The 16,530-nt window shown below is 40.0% G+C and overlaps 1 protein-coding gene and 1 long non-coding RNA gene across 13 annotated transcripts in view; one reads left to right on the forward strand and one right to left on the reverse strand.

Annotated features, from left to right (window-relative positions):
* Window positions 1–16,530, forward strand: part of Fam126b (family with sequence similarity 126, member B) — an 80,839-nt gene that overhangs the window by 57,149 nt on the left and 7,160 nt on the right. For 9 of the 10 annotated variants that reach the window (XM_005373218.2, XM_005373225.2, XM_005373222.2 and 6 more), the window contains 6 exons: window positions 4,181–4,261; window positions 5,699–5,814; window positions 8,135–8,230; window positions 11,792–11,908; window positions 13,144–13,231; window positions 15,916–16,075. In XM_005373218.2, the coding sequence (XP_005373275.1) occupies window positions 4,181–4,261; window positions 5,699–5,814; window positions 8,135–8,230; window positions 11,792–11,908; window positions 13,144–13,231; window positions 15,916–16,075 (658 nt within the window). The remainder of the gene's footprint in view (window positions 1–4,180; window positions 4,262–5,698; window positions 5,815–8,134; window positions 8,231–11,791; window positions 11,909–13,143; window positions 13,232–15,915; window positions 16,076–16,530) is intronic. The other variant, XM_005373224.2, reaches the window with a different exon arrangement.
* Window positions 5,739–15,986, reverse strand: LOC106148008. Of its 3 annotated transcripts, none has more exons than XR_001233099.1 (5): window positions 15,903–15,986; window positions 15,134–15,280; window positions 10,958–11,020; window positions 10,403–10,493; window positions 5,739–5,827 (listed from the first exon to the last, which is right to left on the reverse strand). It is a non-coding gene; the product is annotated as an uncharacterized LOC106148008 (long non-coding RNA). The 3 variants fall into 3 exon arrangements; XR_001233096.1 differs by having other exon boundaries at window positions 10,403–10,577; XR_001233100.1 differs by lacking the exon at window positions 15,134–15,280 and having other exon boundaries at window positions 10,403–10,577; window positions 15,903–15,985.

Genomic DNA, 16,530 nt, shown 5'->3' on the forward strand with positions numbered 1-16,530 from the left:
ATGGACACAGTGGGAATGAGACGGGGGAAAGAAACCACATGCATTTCAGAGATGCTCTGGTGTTCAGCGAGCCTGAAGGCTGGGGCAAGATCGCTCTTCCAGATGGGAGGTGCCTGAGCGTGGGAGGGAGGAGCTCTCAGGCTGATGGAAGGGCCGGGAGGGCTGGAAGACACAGAGAGCCAGCGAAGCCTCTGTAGGGTGGCTGGCAAGGCTCTCCCTGTGCCAGCAGTGCCGGGAGGTGGGGCAGCACCTGCTGCACCCTCTGCCTTGGTGCTGGCGTTGGATGTTTACCTGGACTCACCCACAAGGGAGTGTAATTTTGGTGAATGTGGCTTGGGGTCAGTGAGGGACATGACTGAGAAGAGACTGGCATAAGACACACTTCAGTTCACCTTTATGATATAAAGCTGACTTGTATAAATTTCCAGTTCAAAGTGTAGTTTTTCTTCCTCCACAATGTAGTTTGGTCATAATAATTTGATTAGCAACTTGTAAAATTTTGTTATTCTGAGATAGGATTTGGCTATGTTGCCAGGGCTGATCTACAACTCCTGGGCTAAGTGATTCCCCCTGCCTCAGCTTCCTGTATAACTCAGACTGCAGGCATGCATGACCATGCCCAGTGCAGCTTGTAAATTTAGTACTTGGTAAAAAATTTGATACTACATTGTTTATGCAACTCCTCGAAAGGAATTCTTTTTTTTGAGACAGCCTCCCGCTGTGTAGTTCAGGCTGGCCTGAGCCATAGCGGTCTTCCTGCCTCAACCTCCCAAGTGCTGGGATTATAGGCCTGCACCACCAGGCCCAGCCTAAGGAATTGTTAAGTACTTTAACACATTAGTATTTTGCTTTTGCTCTTGATGTCCATTTTAGGACATTTGTACTGAATTTCCTGCCATTCGAAGTCTTGGATTCTGTGTATCTAGTACACTTTCTTAAATATTCCACATGATAGACTTTACTTTTATAGTTGAGAGGTAATAAAGTACCAGAAAATTAAGCCTCACAATAATAAATGTTATTATTGTCTCTCAATAATAAATAATAAATATTCTGCTGCCCAGTGCTCACTTCTCTGAGTCTTCATCACTGGGAAGCATTTCCACTGTCAGACATCAGAAGGAAGAGGTGTGGGCGTTAGGGTCACTGGTGTTCAGTTCAGAACTGTGTTCTGCTGCTTACTAGTGATTTTATTTTATTTTTTATTTTAAAGAGTAAAAGAAGGACAGCATAGCAGTAGGGGGATTCACCAAATTATAGACAAAGTGGTAGGACATTATCAATGCTTGTTATTTTCCCTATTGGTATCTTCAAAATAATTTCTCAGGAAAACAAACAGACAAATAATAGTGAGTTACAGACAAAAATGGCAGGAAATTATCAATGGTTGTTATACTATAGCTTGGATTCTCCAAAGTGGTCTCTAGGGAAAACAAATAGAGCTGTACATGAGTGATAAATCAAATAATCATTGACTCTTCTCAGTGGTTGTTGTAGAAACCACATATAACAAACTAGTGATTTTAAATAGGAGCAGGTTACTCAGTACCTTGACTTCTGTCAACAGAAACAAAAAAAGTGTTATTGTGTTTAAGGTGTTTAATAAATGTTTGTTTTTATCATCATAATTTTTGTTTGGATTTTTTGTTTTGCTTTATTTTGTTTTTTCAAGGCAGGGTCTCACTGTGTAGTTCAGCTTGGCCTTGAACCCACTCTGTAGCCCAGGCTGGCCTCGAACTTGAGGCAGAGGCAATCGTCCTGCCTCAGCCTCCCGAGTACTGGGATTACAGGCATGTGCCGCCATACCTGGCTAAAAGTAGTTCCCTTTTAAATGAAAAGCTAGTGTTGGAATGAAATTCTCTACTTTCCTAACTTACCTGTTTTTTTCTCTTCATTCTTTTTTTCTTTTTCTTTTGGTAGTGCTTGGAATTGAACCTAGGGCTTTTGTACTTAGCTACATGCCCATCTTTTTTATTGTGTTATTTTGAGACAGGGTCTTACTAAGCTGCTTGGGCAGGGCTGGAACTTGTGCTCCTCCTGCCTCAGCCTTCAGGAGTGCTGGGATTATAAGTGTATGCCACCATTCTTGGCATGTATTTTCTTTTAGGGTAGAAAATTTGTTTTCTGTATCACTGGGTTTCCTATAGGGCTTATTATAGACACTTAGTAAATATTTGTTGATATAAAAATTCAGCTTAGTGGTTTATCATTAAGCTGTCATTTATGTTCATTTATTTAGTGTAAAAACATTCACTAATGAGATAGATGAAACTATTTTGCAAAGCAGATGATGTGACAAGTTACTGGCAGTACTTTTTGGTGCTGGGTTTAATTACCTTTTTTTCTTTGAGACAGGGTCTCACTATGTAGTTCAGGCTCACCTTGAACTCACTATATAGTCTAGGCTGTCCTCAAACTCAGTGCTATCTTCCTGACTCAGCCTCCCAGCACTTGGGATGCATGTAGGAGGCGTGAGCCACTGCACTGGATTCTTTTAATCTTTTGACACCTCCCAAGTAGTGTACTGAAAAAACATGTCCAGTTATGTGTCAGAAGTGTGTCCTCAGGCTCCCAACTGGTTTTAATTCCTTGATATCTGTGTCTCTTTTCTCTGTGGTTCTCTGGTTGGTTTCTGTCCTGCCACCTTGTCCCTCTGCCTTCTCTGCCTTCTGTTTCTTGTTCCTAAACCGTACTGGTTTTTCCTGTTTGCACATTTCTCTTTTTCCCCCTCTTCTCTCAAATCTGGTTTGCCTCAACAGCCCAGGGGAGTTTTGTACTGCCCTTAGCAAGGTTCAGCTTTCTGTCTTCCACAAATACATGCAAAGATAAATCAACAGAATATGGCTTCATTGAAAATTTAGGAATAAAATTTAAAGCTTTGGGCCTAACTTTAATCAGGCCCCTTCATCTTAGCTTAAACGCTCTGAAGTAAGATGGACCAGCTTTGGTGGTACCTCCTTTGACTGCAGAGAAGTTGCATGATCTACCTAGGGTATCTCCTTGCCAAAATTAGAGGTGTGTTGTTATTGCTCAGAAATAATTGGTGCTCCCCTGTGACCCGGGCACTCAGAGATGAGTCCTGTTCGGCAGTGAGGCTGTATTTTGGTGGTGGCAGCTGTTTCATTATTGCTTCTTTGATGCTGTGCAGTTGGTCCTGGTGTGCTAAGGAAATTCCTCTCTGTGGGTTCCATCCACCCCAGCGTGTATAGTACCGCAGGGGTAAGAGAAGAGTGTGAGCAGAGGGAGGAGAGAGGCAGCAGTGTTTGGCCCCTCCATGCTGACTGTGGGAGGTATTTATTTACAGCCCGGGAAGAGAGGGGACGTAAAGAGCAATATTGTCCTTTAACAAAGAAATAATATATTTTTTAAGCAATCATAAAGAAAAATTTAGAATCACGAGAATTTTCTTAGAGCTCAGCAGAAATTATCTAAGTACCAATTCATTCTTAATTACTTGGACCTTTCTTGGTTATGTTAACATGTAGTTTATTTCAGGTAAGCTTTATTGCTGAGTAGTCATACAAGTTTCTTATTCAAGATTAATTCTTGAGGGGCTGGGGATTTAGCTCAGCGGCACAGCGCCTGCCTGGAAAGCGCGAGGTCGTGAGTTTGATTCCCAGTACCGAGTGGGGGGGGATTAATTCTTAAATGTTTTCACCATAGAAAATATTAATTAGCTTGATTGTGATAATGATTTAGCATGATTGTGAAGATGCATCAGAATATCACATTGTACACCATGAACTAAATTTGTCTATACATTGATAAAACTGGAAAAAACCATTCTGTGTTAGAACACTATGGTTTTTGTATTTTGGAAAATGTGGATCTCTTGTTGAAGATCTTTAATTTTAATACATACTTTGCTCATTGATTCTTCTAGACAATCTAATCGATCTCCCTGTTCTGTATGTAAATTTAACACAATGGTTGATTTGTGTGCCTGCTTTTTGTCTTGGCTGTTGTGCTGTTACTGTTAGTGTAGAATTGTGCTATCTCTGTCTGGGTTAGAACTGTACTAGTTAGAGAAGATATGATAGGTAGTAATACTTTTATATATTACTGTTTCTAAAAATCTTTCTTAGTTCCTAATGCTATATTCTGTAAATTAAGAAAATATGTCTTATAGATCTCTGGTTATTTGATTGTTTCATTATCTTTGCATATTTTTTGATTATAGGAAATTGCTGATAAAGATGGAAACAATAAGGTTTTGTCTTTCACTATCCCTTCCTTATCCAAGCCTTCAATTTATCATGAGGTGAGTAACATTGGAAAGATGGAATTGTTTACAATTATGTTGAGGAAGACATGCAATTTTTTACAGATGAGTATTCCTTTACTGACCTATCTTCTGGCCTGTTTCTTAGAAGTAGATGATTGTTATTAATAAAACTAAGCTGTGTTAAGAGTGGTAGAAAGTAATTAATGGAAGACTTACCTCTAGTCCTTGTTTATTTTTTATTCTTCCATCAGCATTTTTAACTTCGTTAATTTTTAATGAATTTTCAAAAGTATTGTATTTTAAGGTCTTTTATATTGCTTCAAAATTATCTGTTAGATTAATTCATTTTTATTCTTTAGGTAAATAACTTCGAAGAATGTTAATACTTGTATTTCCGTGTAAAAGAGTCTAGACATATTCTAGCTGTTCAGTAACATACTTCTGGTGAAGGAAACAAGAACATTTGCCTGTAGAGGTAGATAGATGATCCCTGTTACGCTGAATTCTTCCTTCCTGCTTTCTTAATAAAATCCAATAGAGGAGTATATTATGAATCCAATCAAGCTTGTGGTTTCTAAGTGGCCGTTAGGGCACAAAGTTGTTGTGAAGAAAGCATTTAAAGAACTTTGCTCTAAAAATCATATCCTATTTTCCTGTCAACACACAATAGCCTGCTTGTTTCATAGCTGTGTGTAGCTGGTTTTCTTAATTAATTCCTGTGGGACTTTGGTGTTAGAAATAGAGTGTCTCTTATTTAGCCTAGACTCATTTTAGCATAGAAGATTTCAGAGTAATAGATTTTAACTAAGTTCTTTGTATCATGTTATGAAATAAAATGGAAGGTAGTAAAGCACTAATGAATAGGTGGCTCTTCTAAATTGAGAAACATGAAATCAGTTATGTCAGTTTTAAATAACCCCTTGGTAGCCAGGCGTGGTGGTGCATGCCTGTAATCCCAGCACTTTGGAAGCTGAGGCAGGAGGATTGTTGTAAGTTTGAGACCAGCCTGGGCTGCAAAGTGAGCTCAAGGCCAGCCTGAACTGCATAGTGAGACCCCCATCTCAAAAAGACAAAACCAAAACAAAATAAAGAACCCTTTGATCACAGTCTTTAATGTTTGTTTGCATTGTATAATGACAGGTGGTTATATTCGGTGTTCTGGTACAAGCAAATTAAAATTGATTTATTTTTAACCTTTAGTCTTTTCAGAATTTTTCTTATTCTTTCCTAAATATGGAACCGTTCTACAACCTTTAAATACTTAAGCAGTATATTTTTATTTCATATATTTTACACACATAATTTCCCAAAGAAGCTGTAGGACTTGTATAATTGAGAAGTAGAAAAGGTTTTGAAAGAGAAATAAATTATCTGAATGTGCTTTTTATTTAAACAAAATGAAATATGATTCCATGATGCAGAGGAGTACTTGATCTTAAAGATCCTGCCTCATACTGTGCCTTATTTTTGTAGCCCTCAACGATTGGGTCCATGGCTTTGACGGAAGGTGCTTTGTGTCAGCATGACCTCATCAGAGTTGTTTACAGTGATCTTCATCCTCAGAGAGAAACATTCACTGCGCAGAACCGGTAATAGTCAAACCTATAGAGTAATGATTGCGAACTTAGGCATAGTAAGTGACTGTAATTACTTCAGTTGAAGTTTGATACAAGAAGAATCCAAAAGTTGACTACTTCACACTGATGAAATGAGTTCTTAAATAGGTTGAGCATCACTAATCTGCATATCAGAAATTCAGAATGCTCTAAGATCTGAAACTTTCTGAGTACCAACCTGATACCACGATTAGAAAATTCCACACCTGACCTCATGTGACTGGGACACAATCAGAAGGCAGTGCACTAAATATTGTATAAAATTACTTTCAGGCTCTGTGTAAGGAATACATGAAATATAAATGAATGTGTCTTTAGATTGGGCCCCATCCCTAAGATACCGCATTATATGTACACAAACATTCTGAAATCCAAAAAAAATTTTGTTTGGTGGTTTTTTTTTTGTCTTTTTGAAATAGGGTCTCACTATGCAATTCAGGCTGGCTTTGAGCTCACTTGGTTGCCCAGGCTGGTCTCGAACTCAACAAAATTTTTTTTTTCGAGATAGGGTCTCGCTATGCAGTTGGGGCTGGCTTTGAGCTCACTTTGTAGCCCACACTGATCTCTGAACTTGCAACAATCCTCCTGCCTCAGCCTCCCGAATACTGGGGTTACAGGCATGCACCACCATGCCCGGCTTTAAAAATTGTTTTTAAAGAATCCAGAATTTGAAATATTTCTTGTCCCAGGTGTTTTGGATAAGAGTTTCTTGAGTCACAGTAAAATAACTTCTCTCTGGTGTTAGTATTAAGTTATGGTCATCTTGTGTAAGAAGTCAAAGTCTGGGCAGGGAGTCAGCCAAACCAAGACTCATGTTTTAGTGTTGCAGTTTAAAGACTTGCCCTTCAAGCTATTTATTTGCTGTCTACACCTTGCTTTTGGTTGTTTTTTTATGTTTTGTTTTTTATCACTTCTACACCTTGCTTTTTGGATTGTAGATTGGAACTAGTACCAGAAATCAGACAAACTGCAAAGTTGCCCATCCCTAGCCTGTCCTCATTTCTAATAGCAATTCAGTGTTTGCTATTGCACCCTCTTGTTTAATAAGGTATAAGAAAGACTCAGAATTCCTTGAAAACTTTTATACTCAAGAGTTAAGGTGTATTTTAGGGCTTAGATACAGATTAAAGTTAGCCAAAGGGAGAAATGTGTAGGGTCAAGTGTGGGAAGACTTGTGCTTTGCCAGGGAATCAGGACCCAAATGTGTGACAGTGCAGAGTGTGTTGATCTCTAGGGACGTTCTCTCAAGCTGTGGTATCCAGGTTTGGTGGAGGCTTCATTATATAGGCATGAATTATTAGATTAATTAGTCGTGAGGTCAATCCTGGTCTCCTTGCCAGCTGATACAGGTGATCTGAAGTCTCTACATTAAAGCACATGGTGGTTCTTTCTGGTGTGGCCAGTCCCCCTAGAAAGGTCATATGTAGATAGGGCCACCATAATTTGTTTTACCAGGCCCAGCCCTAAACAGATGCTTTTATCAGATATGACATAGATTACTTCCTAGAAGCAAAGGCCAGGCTTCTTTTGGGCCACGGCAGAATTAGTTACTGATCAGGCCATCCTCTGGTCTTCCACTGAGGCTCTCTTAAGTAAAAACAAATATTTTTCTTTGGACATCTGTATTCCACATAGCATTTGTACAACAGACCCAGCAGTACTATCATTATGAATGTGCTTAACATGTGGAGAAGCTTGTGTAGGTTACAGATTTAAAGAAGTGACTAATGCACTAGAGCAGTGGTGGCAAACGTAGGGTACACATACTGCAGCAGGCTGTTTGTCATCACTGAAAGCTCTAAAAGGTTCGCCACCATTGCACTAGGGTGTAGCTCAGTGGTAGGGCATATGCCTAGCACAACACGAAAAGAAAAGGTATATACTAGCAAGATGGAGCAACAAGCATAAAAGCACGGGGGTTAGGAAAGTTGATGACATATTCGTGGGATGGTAGGAGGAGCAACGTGTGGTATGCATGGAGGCAGTGGAGGGAATAAGACTGAATGTATGGGTTGAGGGTGACTTTAAAGACTGTGAGGTTTGGATTTTATGGTACAGTCGGGAGGGAGATAGGCTTCTTTTGATGGCATGGTGATTTGTTTCAAAGAAAACATAGAGAAGGCAGCAGAGGATGTAGATACAGACACCACTGAGGAAGCTGCTGTAATATCTGCCTGAGAAATTGTGAAGATCAATATGAAGGCAATATTATAACTATCCCCTAAATAGATAATTTACTGCAGACTCTGGCAGAAATATTTTTTGTAAGACTTTTTCCTTTTTCTCTCCCTAGGTTTGAAGTCCTGAGTTTTCTCATGCTGTGTTATAACTCTGCCATTGTGTATATGCCGGCCTCTTCTTACCAGTCCCTTTGTCAGATGGGCTCCAGGTGAGAAGAGTAATTATTGTCAACTTTCATATTCATTCATTTGACAAATACTTACCGAGTTTGTTATTAGCCAGACTGTATTCCAATCTCTCATGGCACAGCAGTTAACAGAATTTATGTCCCTATAGGAAGATGTATTATCCCTCTTGACTTCTTGAAAATTATTTTAGCATAAAAGGAGTATTTCCTGCTTGAACAGGACTTAGGTCAAAACATCTAAGTTTAGGATTGTCTAGTGATACCATTTCCTAGACGGCACATTTTATAACTTGTGTTGAGAGTGTTGAGTAAATAGTTTCCTATCTCTGGGTCTGGATTGGTCAGGTCCTCTTTCCAAGGTTCAAAGGGTTGTACTTGGGGAAAAATCTAGAACTTCCTTTTATACATTTCATAGATAACTGTCCCAGTGTTGGAGAGAACATAGCCACGATACCAGTTATCTCTGTGCTTGTGTGTGTGCTGATGTATGTGGGGGTGCTTCTGTGTGTCTCATTGATTATAATCTCAATCAGAATTTCTAATAATTTGGACATACTTGGCTAAAATTTAAATTTCCACTATAGAAAAAGATTTAAGTAATGTAAAGTCCCAGAATTTTGGCTCCAAGTTTATCCTGTCCAACTGATTTTTACTTGAGGAAACTGACCCCTCCAAAAGGTTGAATAGTGTATTAGTTTTCTGTTGCTGCATAACAGATTACTCATCTTTTTTAAAACATGACACATTTGTGATTTCACGGTGTGTAGGGGCCAGGAATCTAGGTCGGCTTAGCTGGGTACTCTGCTTAGGGCTTGCCAGACTGGAAGGAGGGCATCCTCTGGAGCTGCAGTCTCTTGCCCAGGTTGGCACTCTGTGGGCAGAATCCTGTCTGTGCCCGGAGGACTAAGGGCTTGGTCCACCCACAGCTCCACGCCGCATGGACCTCCCGGCACCACAACCCTGTGGTGTGGCAGCCTGCTTCTCCAAGCCACGGGCTGAGCATCTTAGTCCACAGAATCCTGAGATTGTGAACTTTTAATGACTTTGCAGCCTTTTGTTGGAAGCAAGTTACAGCTCTGCCTTGAGGAGGCAGGATGCAAATCCTAGAAAGGAGCATAGCAAATACTTGGGCCACATTTGCATGCTTTGTGTTACTGGGAAGAGTGGTCCTTTTTATCACAAAACATTAATTTTGCTAATTGAGAGAAACCCAGTCTAGATGTTCCATCAGTGATTTTACAGATTCTCTGAAGTAAATGTATGACTGCCTTGATAATATTTTTAAATGAGCCTCTAATAATATTAATGGTTAACATAGTTGTTGTTAACTTAGATTCTGTTTTCTAGAAAGTGCATTGTTTAAGCCCTTCTCTTCCATCTACAGATAAATTTATTAAGTGGCTGTTTTGGATTAATTAAAAGAAACAGGGGCTGGGGATTTAGCTCAGTGGCAAAAGCGCCTGCCTGGCAAGCGGAAGGTCATGAGTTCGGTTCCCGGTACCAGAGAAAAACCAAAAAAAAAAAAAAATTAAAAGAAACATGCCAGGCCTCTTACTGGGAGCATTAGTATCATCTTTAATGATTTCTTAGTAACAAAAGGCTACTAGTCCTCTAACACTTGTTTACGTATCTCCCTAAAGAATTTTGAGAAGCTTAGTACCTTTTATACATTTTTAAGCTGACATTTTATGTTTCTCATCTTTTTTTTTTTTTTTTTTTTTGCGGTAGTGCCAGGTATTGAACCCAGGGGCTTGAATGTGCTATAAGTAAACCCTTTCCCACTGAGCTACCAGGTTTGCTATTAAACATGAGATTCTCCTGCCTTTACCTCCCAAGTAGTTGGGATTACAGGTGTGTACCACCTTGCCTAGCTTCAACATTTTTCTATCTTTTTAGTTGTATATGATACAATTTCCAATATGTAAACATTGAGGTAATTTTTTTGTTTGTTTTGTTTTTTGTTTTTTGTTTTTTGTTTTTGTCTTTTTGAGACAGGATCTTGCTATGCAGTTCAGGCTGGCCTTAAACTCACTTTGTAGCCCAGGCTCGTCTCAACCTCGCACGTGATCCTTCTGCCTCAGCCTCCCCAGTGCTGGGATTACAGGCGTGTGCTACCATGCCTGCTGGGGGATAATTTTTAATAACCATTGGGTTATTTATGTTTGGGATGAAACAATAGCAGTTTATTCTTACAGTTCTGGAGACTGGAAAGTCCACGATCCAGGTGCTGGCCAGTTAGGTTCCCGGTGAAGGTGCTCTTCTTGGCTTGCAGTCCACACATGGACTTGAGAAAGCGAGAGTCAGAGAGCCCACTGGGTTATTTGAAATGTATGTAAAGTACCACGAAAGGTTTGCTACACACCAGCATCTGCTGAAGAATACACGAGCAGGCCTCTTCTTTAATAGTCTGTCATTATGCTATTGCTTTTTCTTCTTAAAACTGAATTTCTACTCCACTTTCCCCACACTATTGTATCTTAATGTAATGCCATTGATAACTTGGAATATTTTAGTAGTCACTTAGCTGTAGTTAATATATGTGTGTATATATGAAATTTTTGAAAATTTATTGAGGCCATAAGGTACTAAATACTAAAAATTAATTTAGTAAGATAATAAAAGCACATTACACATTTGATAATTATTAAGAGTAGTATTTTTGGAAGGATCTCAGTGGGATGGATGGAAGGTAGGGAAGGTTCATGGTTCGTTGATTGGAAACAGCCCCCAGCTCTCTGATTCTCATACCTTTGAGGTGGCAGCATCTCCTGTGGGCGTCGAGACTGCTCTCAGACTCTTCACTGCCCAGAGCTGCAGGAAGAGGAGCCATAAATTCATTTGCCATGGCTCACACGGATGCGCCAGAACACGTGTAACTGGAAGAAACCTGGGATACTGATCACAGGGCACAGAGATTCAAGGATAGATCTTAGTTATGGAAGCAAGGAGGAAACAAAGCCCATTCTGCCTACTGGCTTCTGGGTGTCCTTGCCTATAGCCTGGAGGAGCTGGAGTGCGCCACTGAGCAGTAGCCTTGCTATCTGAGACCGCTCGCCCAGCTTCCTATCGGGAAGGAGCAGCCCAGGCTGGCATCAGAAGCACCAGTGCCAGTGCTGGGCTGCGTGGTGCCAAAGTGAATAAATGGCTCATGTGCACATTTTATTCTGCTTAAATAAAACCATAAAAGTGTCAAGTAAGTAAAACTGGCTTTACAGACAGTATTTTGAAACATCTCTTTGAGATGATTTCTGCACTTAGTAGTTCTCTGTGATAAAATTTGAGGTGAATAAAAGGCGTGTATGTGTTTGACAAGGGAAGGGGAGTGTTTGTCAAAGAAGTTGTTAGCTGCTTGAGAAAAATTTACTGCTTTACAGATGAAAGTCCAGTAGGATGCAGGCTGTATAAAAGCACACATTTCAGTCTTTCACCTGTTTATGACTGTATCCTGGGCCCAGGGTAATGACATATGCCAGGCGTCATTAAATACTTGAAGATGAACAATTGGATAAGTGAGATTATGAAAGCAAAAAAGTTAATTTCTGAATCAGGAAATCACAAATGGTAAATACTGTATTTCCCCAGGGTTTGTGTGAGTGGGTTTCCTCGACAACATGAAAAACACTGGAAAGAACTCTGTGGTCGAATAGTATTGGATCCTGAATTTATGGTGCAGCTTCTCACAGGGGTTTATTATGCCATGTAAGTAGGTGGAATATGCAATTCATGAACTCTTCCTAATGTTTGGATATTCTTCATATTTCCTTTCTTCTTTTATCAGAAATAATACAGAATTATTCGTTGCATAGTGGAACAAAAATCTTGTTTTTCCAATATGATTTGTTTTCAGTACTTTTTAAATAGCCATTGTATAACATAATTAGATACTTAAATTGGAATCATCTTAGGAATTGTGAGGCTTTCTGTGTAGAAAACTATGTATGTATGTACATTGTTTATAACCCAAGATTTCATGAATGTATGAATTAGGTTACTCAGAATATCAAAACATAGAAGATAGTTTATATGAAGAAACTTTTTGTTTTTGGCTTCTTGAAACAAGGTCACCACCCCTGCCTCTAAACTACTTAAAACATGGTTTTGAAATCTTCATTTTCTTATTATACTCCAAATTAGGACAGTTTACAAACAAATAGGAGTGTCTGGGCACGGTGGTACACACCTGTAATCCCAGCACTCAGGACTGGTATGAAACAGCGTGTTTTAAAACTGCAATAGTAGGACTTGGAACAATAAAAAAGTAGTGGAGCCAGGCGTGGTGGCGCACGCCTGTAATCCTAGCACTTGGGAGACTGAGGCTTGAGGATCATTGTGAGTTTGAGATCAGCCTGGGCTACAAAGTGAGCTCAAGGCCAACCTGAACTGCATAGTGAGACCCTGTCTCAAGATGACAAAAATAAAATAAAATAAAATAAAAATTTAAAACATAAAAAGTTGTGTTTTTCCCGGCATGGTGGTGCACACCTGTAACCCCATGACTCAGGAGGCTGAGGCAGGAGGATTGCCCCAAGTTTGAGGCCAGCCTGAACTACACAGTGAGACCCTGTCTTGAAACACAAAAACAAAGTAAGTTTTGTTAAAGATTAGAGATACTTGCTAAAGATGACAAGTTGGCCAGGCGTGGTAGCGCATGTCTGTGATCCCAGCACTTGGGAAGGTGAGGCAGGAAGATTGCCCCAAGTTTGAGGCCAGCCTGGGCTACATAGTGAGTTCATGGCTGGGCTGACTACATAGCCAGACCCTGTCTCAAAAGTAAACAACAAAAACCCAGTAAAGGGTGCTGGGAATTTAGCTCAGTGGCACAGCGCCTGCCTGGCAAGCGCAAGATCATGAGCTGAATTCCTGGTACCGGAAGAAAAAAACAAACAAACAAAAAAATAAAGCAAAAACCCAGTAAATTTTCTCCTTTTCCACAGGTATAATGGACAGTGGGACCTTGGCCAGGAAGTTCTTGATGATATCATTTACAGAGCTCAACTAGAACTCTTTTCTCAACCACTATTGGTGAGTTATTTATTAAATATGCCTATACCTTAAAGTGCACTATTGGGTTAAAATAAAAGGTAAAATAAAGTTCATATAAAACAATAACTGTTTTTAAATCCTTTAAGAGAGAAGAAAAGGTCTTAAGTAATTACTGAGTTCTCTAGAAACCCGTAGTGCTGGCAGAATGTGGGAGGCTGGAGGCAGGGGATCGTGAGTGGGGAAGGCACTCTTAGCAAAGTGATTGACGTAAACAGCATTAATGTGCAGTGCACAAACAAAAATATTCTCAGTAGGAATAACAACGGGAAAAGCACAGTTAAAATGCTATTCAGGGGGGCTGGGGATTTAGCTCAGCAGCAGAGCGCCTGCCTGGCAAGCACAAGGTCTTGAGTTTGATTCCCGGTACCAAAAAAAAAAAAATGCTATTCAGCCAGGCGTGGTGGCACATACCTGTAATCCCAGCACTCAGGAGGCTGAGGCAGGAGGATCCAAGACCAGCCTGGGCCACAAAGTGAGCTCAAGGCCAGCCTGAACTGCACAGCAAGACCCTGTCCCCCCCAAAAAAATGCTATTCAACAGAAAAGATTACATACACCCCTCAAAAACAGCAAGTATCAGAAATGTAAAGGAGGGCTGGGGCTATAGCTCAGCAGCACAAGCACCTTCCTGGCAAACACAAGGTCCTGAGTTCCATTCTCAGTACAAAAAAAAAAACTGACAGAAACATAAAGGAGTGGTTACCTGACGAATGTCAGTCCCCACTGGGTGCGTGGAGAGGGTATTCGGTGTCAAGGTATTGACACAACTCTGACCACCCCTCTGCAGAAGCACTTTGGTAGTTCGTGTGTTTTCTTTGATTTTTTAACCGTGTATCCCAGGAAACTAAATACCCAAATGATTAATAAGCACAATGTTACAGTGTTATTTAATTGCAAAGGAAAAGAAATAGTCTGAATGTTCCACAGTAATTTATGTACTTGATAAAATTACATGTTTGAGAATTTATATTAAAGAAAAATATTAATTAATATAAAGTGGAAAGGAAATAGACATAAGACAGAGGATGTCTAGATGTCTTTGTGATTTAACTGTGGAGATTTATTGCTTTCTACTTTTTAAGCTTATGTTGTATTTTATAAATATTATTTATGCTTTTTTTTCCTGTCTCTTTTGAGACAGGATCTCACTATATAGTTCAGGCTGGCCTTGACCTAACTTTGTAGCCCAGTCTCGAACTCACAAGCAATAATCCTCCTGCCTCAGCCTCCCAAGTGCTGGGATTTGGTGCACGCCTGTAATCCCAGCACTCGGAAGGCTGAGGCAGGAGGATCGTTGCAAGTTTGAGGCCAGCCTGGGCTACAAAGTGAGCTCAAGGCCAGCCTGAACTGCATAGCGAGACCCTGTCTCAAAAAGACAAAAAAAAAAACAAAAAACCCCAACAAAAACAATAAAAGCCTTTTAGTGAGCGTGAGGGGTTGAAATTCAGAGCCTTCACACTGACCTATATCCCCAGCCCTTATTTTTTATTTTGAGACAGCATCTAAGTTGCTAAGTTGTCCAGATAGGACTCAGACTTGCAATCCTCCCAAATTTGTTTCAGCCTCCCAGAGTGCTGGGATTATAGGTAGGTATGTGTCACCAGCTTGGCTCACCATTCTTAATGTTACCCTGAGTTTACATTAAAACAAATAGATAACAATTAATCTTCAACATAATATTTTGTATTTATGAAACTTAAAATTCCTGATCTATCCTTGCAACAGTCTCATAAATTAAATTAAAATAACGTTTCCAAGGTATCACATGTAAGGGAGTAGGTGGCCCCTATTCACAATTAAAGCCATATGATCAAGAGAATAGTTGGCACATAAGTCAGCATTGTCTATAGAAAATGATAAAGGCTAAACTCAGGAGACCTACCTTTTCCCCCTCCATCAGCCTCGGAACAGGCAACAGGTCTTCTGATGAGCTGGTCAGTCTTATCTGTCTGTCCAGGTTGCTCCAGCCCACACCAGTAGAGAAGGGAGGAAGATGGTGTACTAGTTTACAGCCCTTGCCAGATCAGTGCTGTCCAGTTACAGAACATGGACGGGTCTGATGCCAGTTACTAATCACCCAACTTAGCTAGTAAGCTTAGCTAAGCTCACCCAACTTAGCAGAAAGTAAGGGGACCTAATGCTGAAGTATGTAGACGTGGAGAATTCTAATGCTTGCAAGGGATTAAGTTTGGCATGTTATTTAACATCTGAACAATCAGAAACTTAATTCTAACTTAGTTTATACCAAGACCCAAATGTTAAATGAGTTTTCTCTTTAAAAGTTAACTTAAAGGAGTCTATAGTACATTTATTTAAAAGCCTACTTAAAAAATTACAACCCAGGCTGGGTGTAGTGGTGCACACCTGTAATCCCAGCGCTTGGGAGGCTGAGGCAAGAGGATTACTTCGTTCAGGGTCAGCCTAGACTAGAGAGTGTGAGTTAAAGGCTAGCCTAATGATTCTCTGTCTCAAAGAAACAAAAAAGAGAGAAAGAGAACAAAGAACATTGGCAATACAAACCTTTCTGCTATTTTTGTGCTTCTGTATGTTACAGCAGTACAAGTTTAAAGACATATGTAAAAGATTTATGGAAACACAAAGTGCAGAATAACCAAACAGTGTAGGTTGGTTGTAAATTTGTATAGACTTACGTTATCGTTGTAGGTTGCCAATGCAATGAAAAACTCGCTTCCATTTGATGCTCCCGATTCCTCCCAAGAAGGCCAGAAAGTCCTGAAAGTAGAAGTCACCCCGACAGTGCCGAGGATTTCTCGGACTGCGATCACAACAGCTTCAATCCGTCGTCACAGATGGAGAAGAGAAGGTAAGGGTAAAGCCCCCCCACAGTCTGTTCTTACATATCAAGTACGTTTATTAGATTGCACAGGTCATGTTGCCATATAGAGCTCTAAAAATTTTTGGTTTTTAAAAATAGCACTAGAGGTGGGTATGGTGGTGCACACCTGTGATCCCAGCGCTCAGGAGGCTGAGGCAAGAGGCTTGCTGGGTGTTCAAGGCCAGCCTGGGCTACAAAGTGAGTTCAAGGCCAGCCTGAACTGTATAGTGAAACTTTGTTTCAAAAAGACTAAAAAAGGAGGGGGGCATTAAATGTTTAAAATTGTTTTAGTGTCAGTATATATGAATATGAATATGAATAAAGATGTTAGACTGCTCTATGAATGTTAAAACAGAAAATAAAACCAGGTTAATTTTCATATTTTTTTGAACTTGTAATAACAGTAGGAAAAAAGTTGCTTTAAACCTGTTTACTTACTGGGG

The sequence above is a fragment of the Chinchilla lanigera genome, unplaced genomic scaffold, assembly GCF_000276665.1.
Source record: "Chinchilla lanigera isolate Chin_1 unplaced genomic scaffold, ChiLan1.0 scaffold00002, whole genome shotgun sequence".
Classification (NCBI taxonomy): Eukaryota; Metazoa; Chordata; class Mammalia; order Rodentia; family Chinchillidae; genus Chinchilla; species Chinchilla lanigera.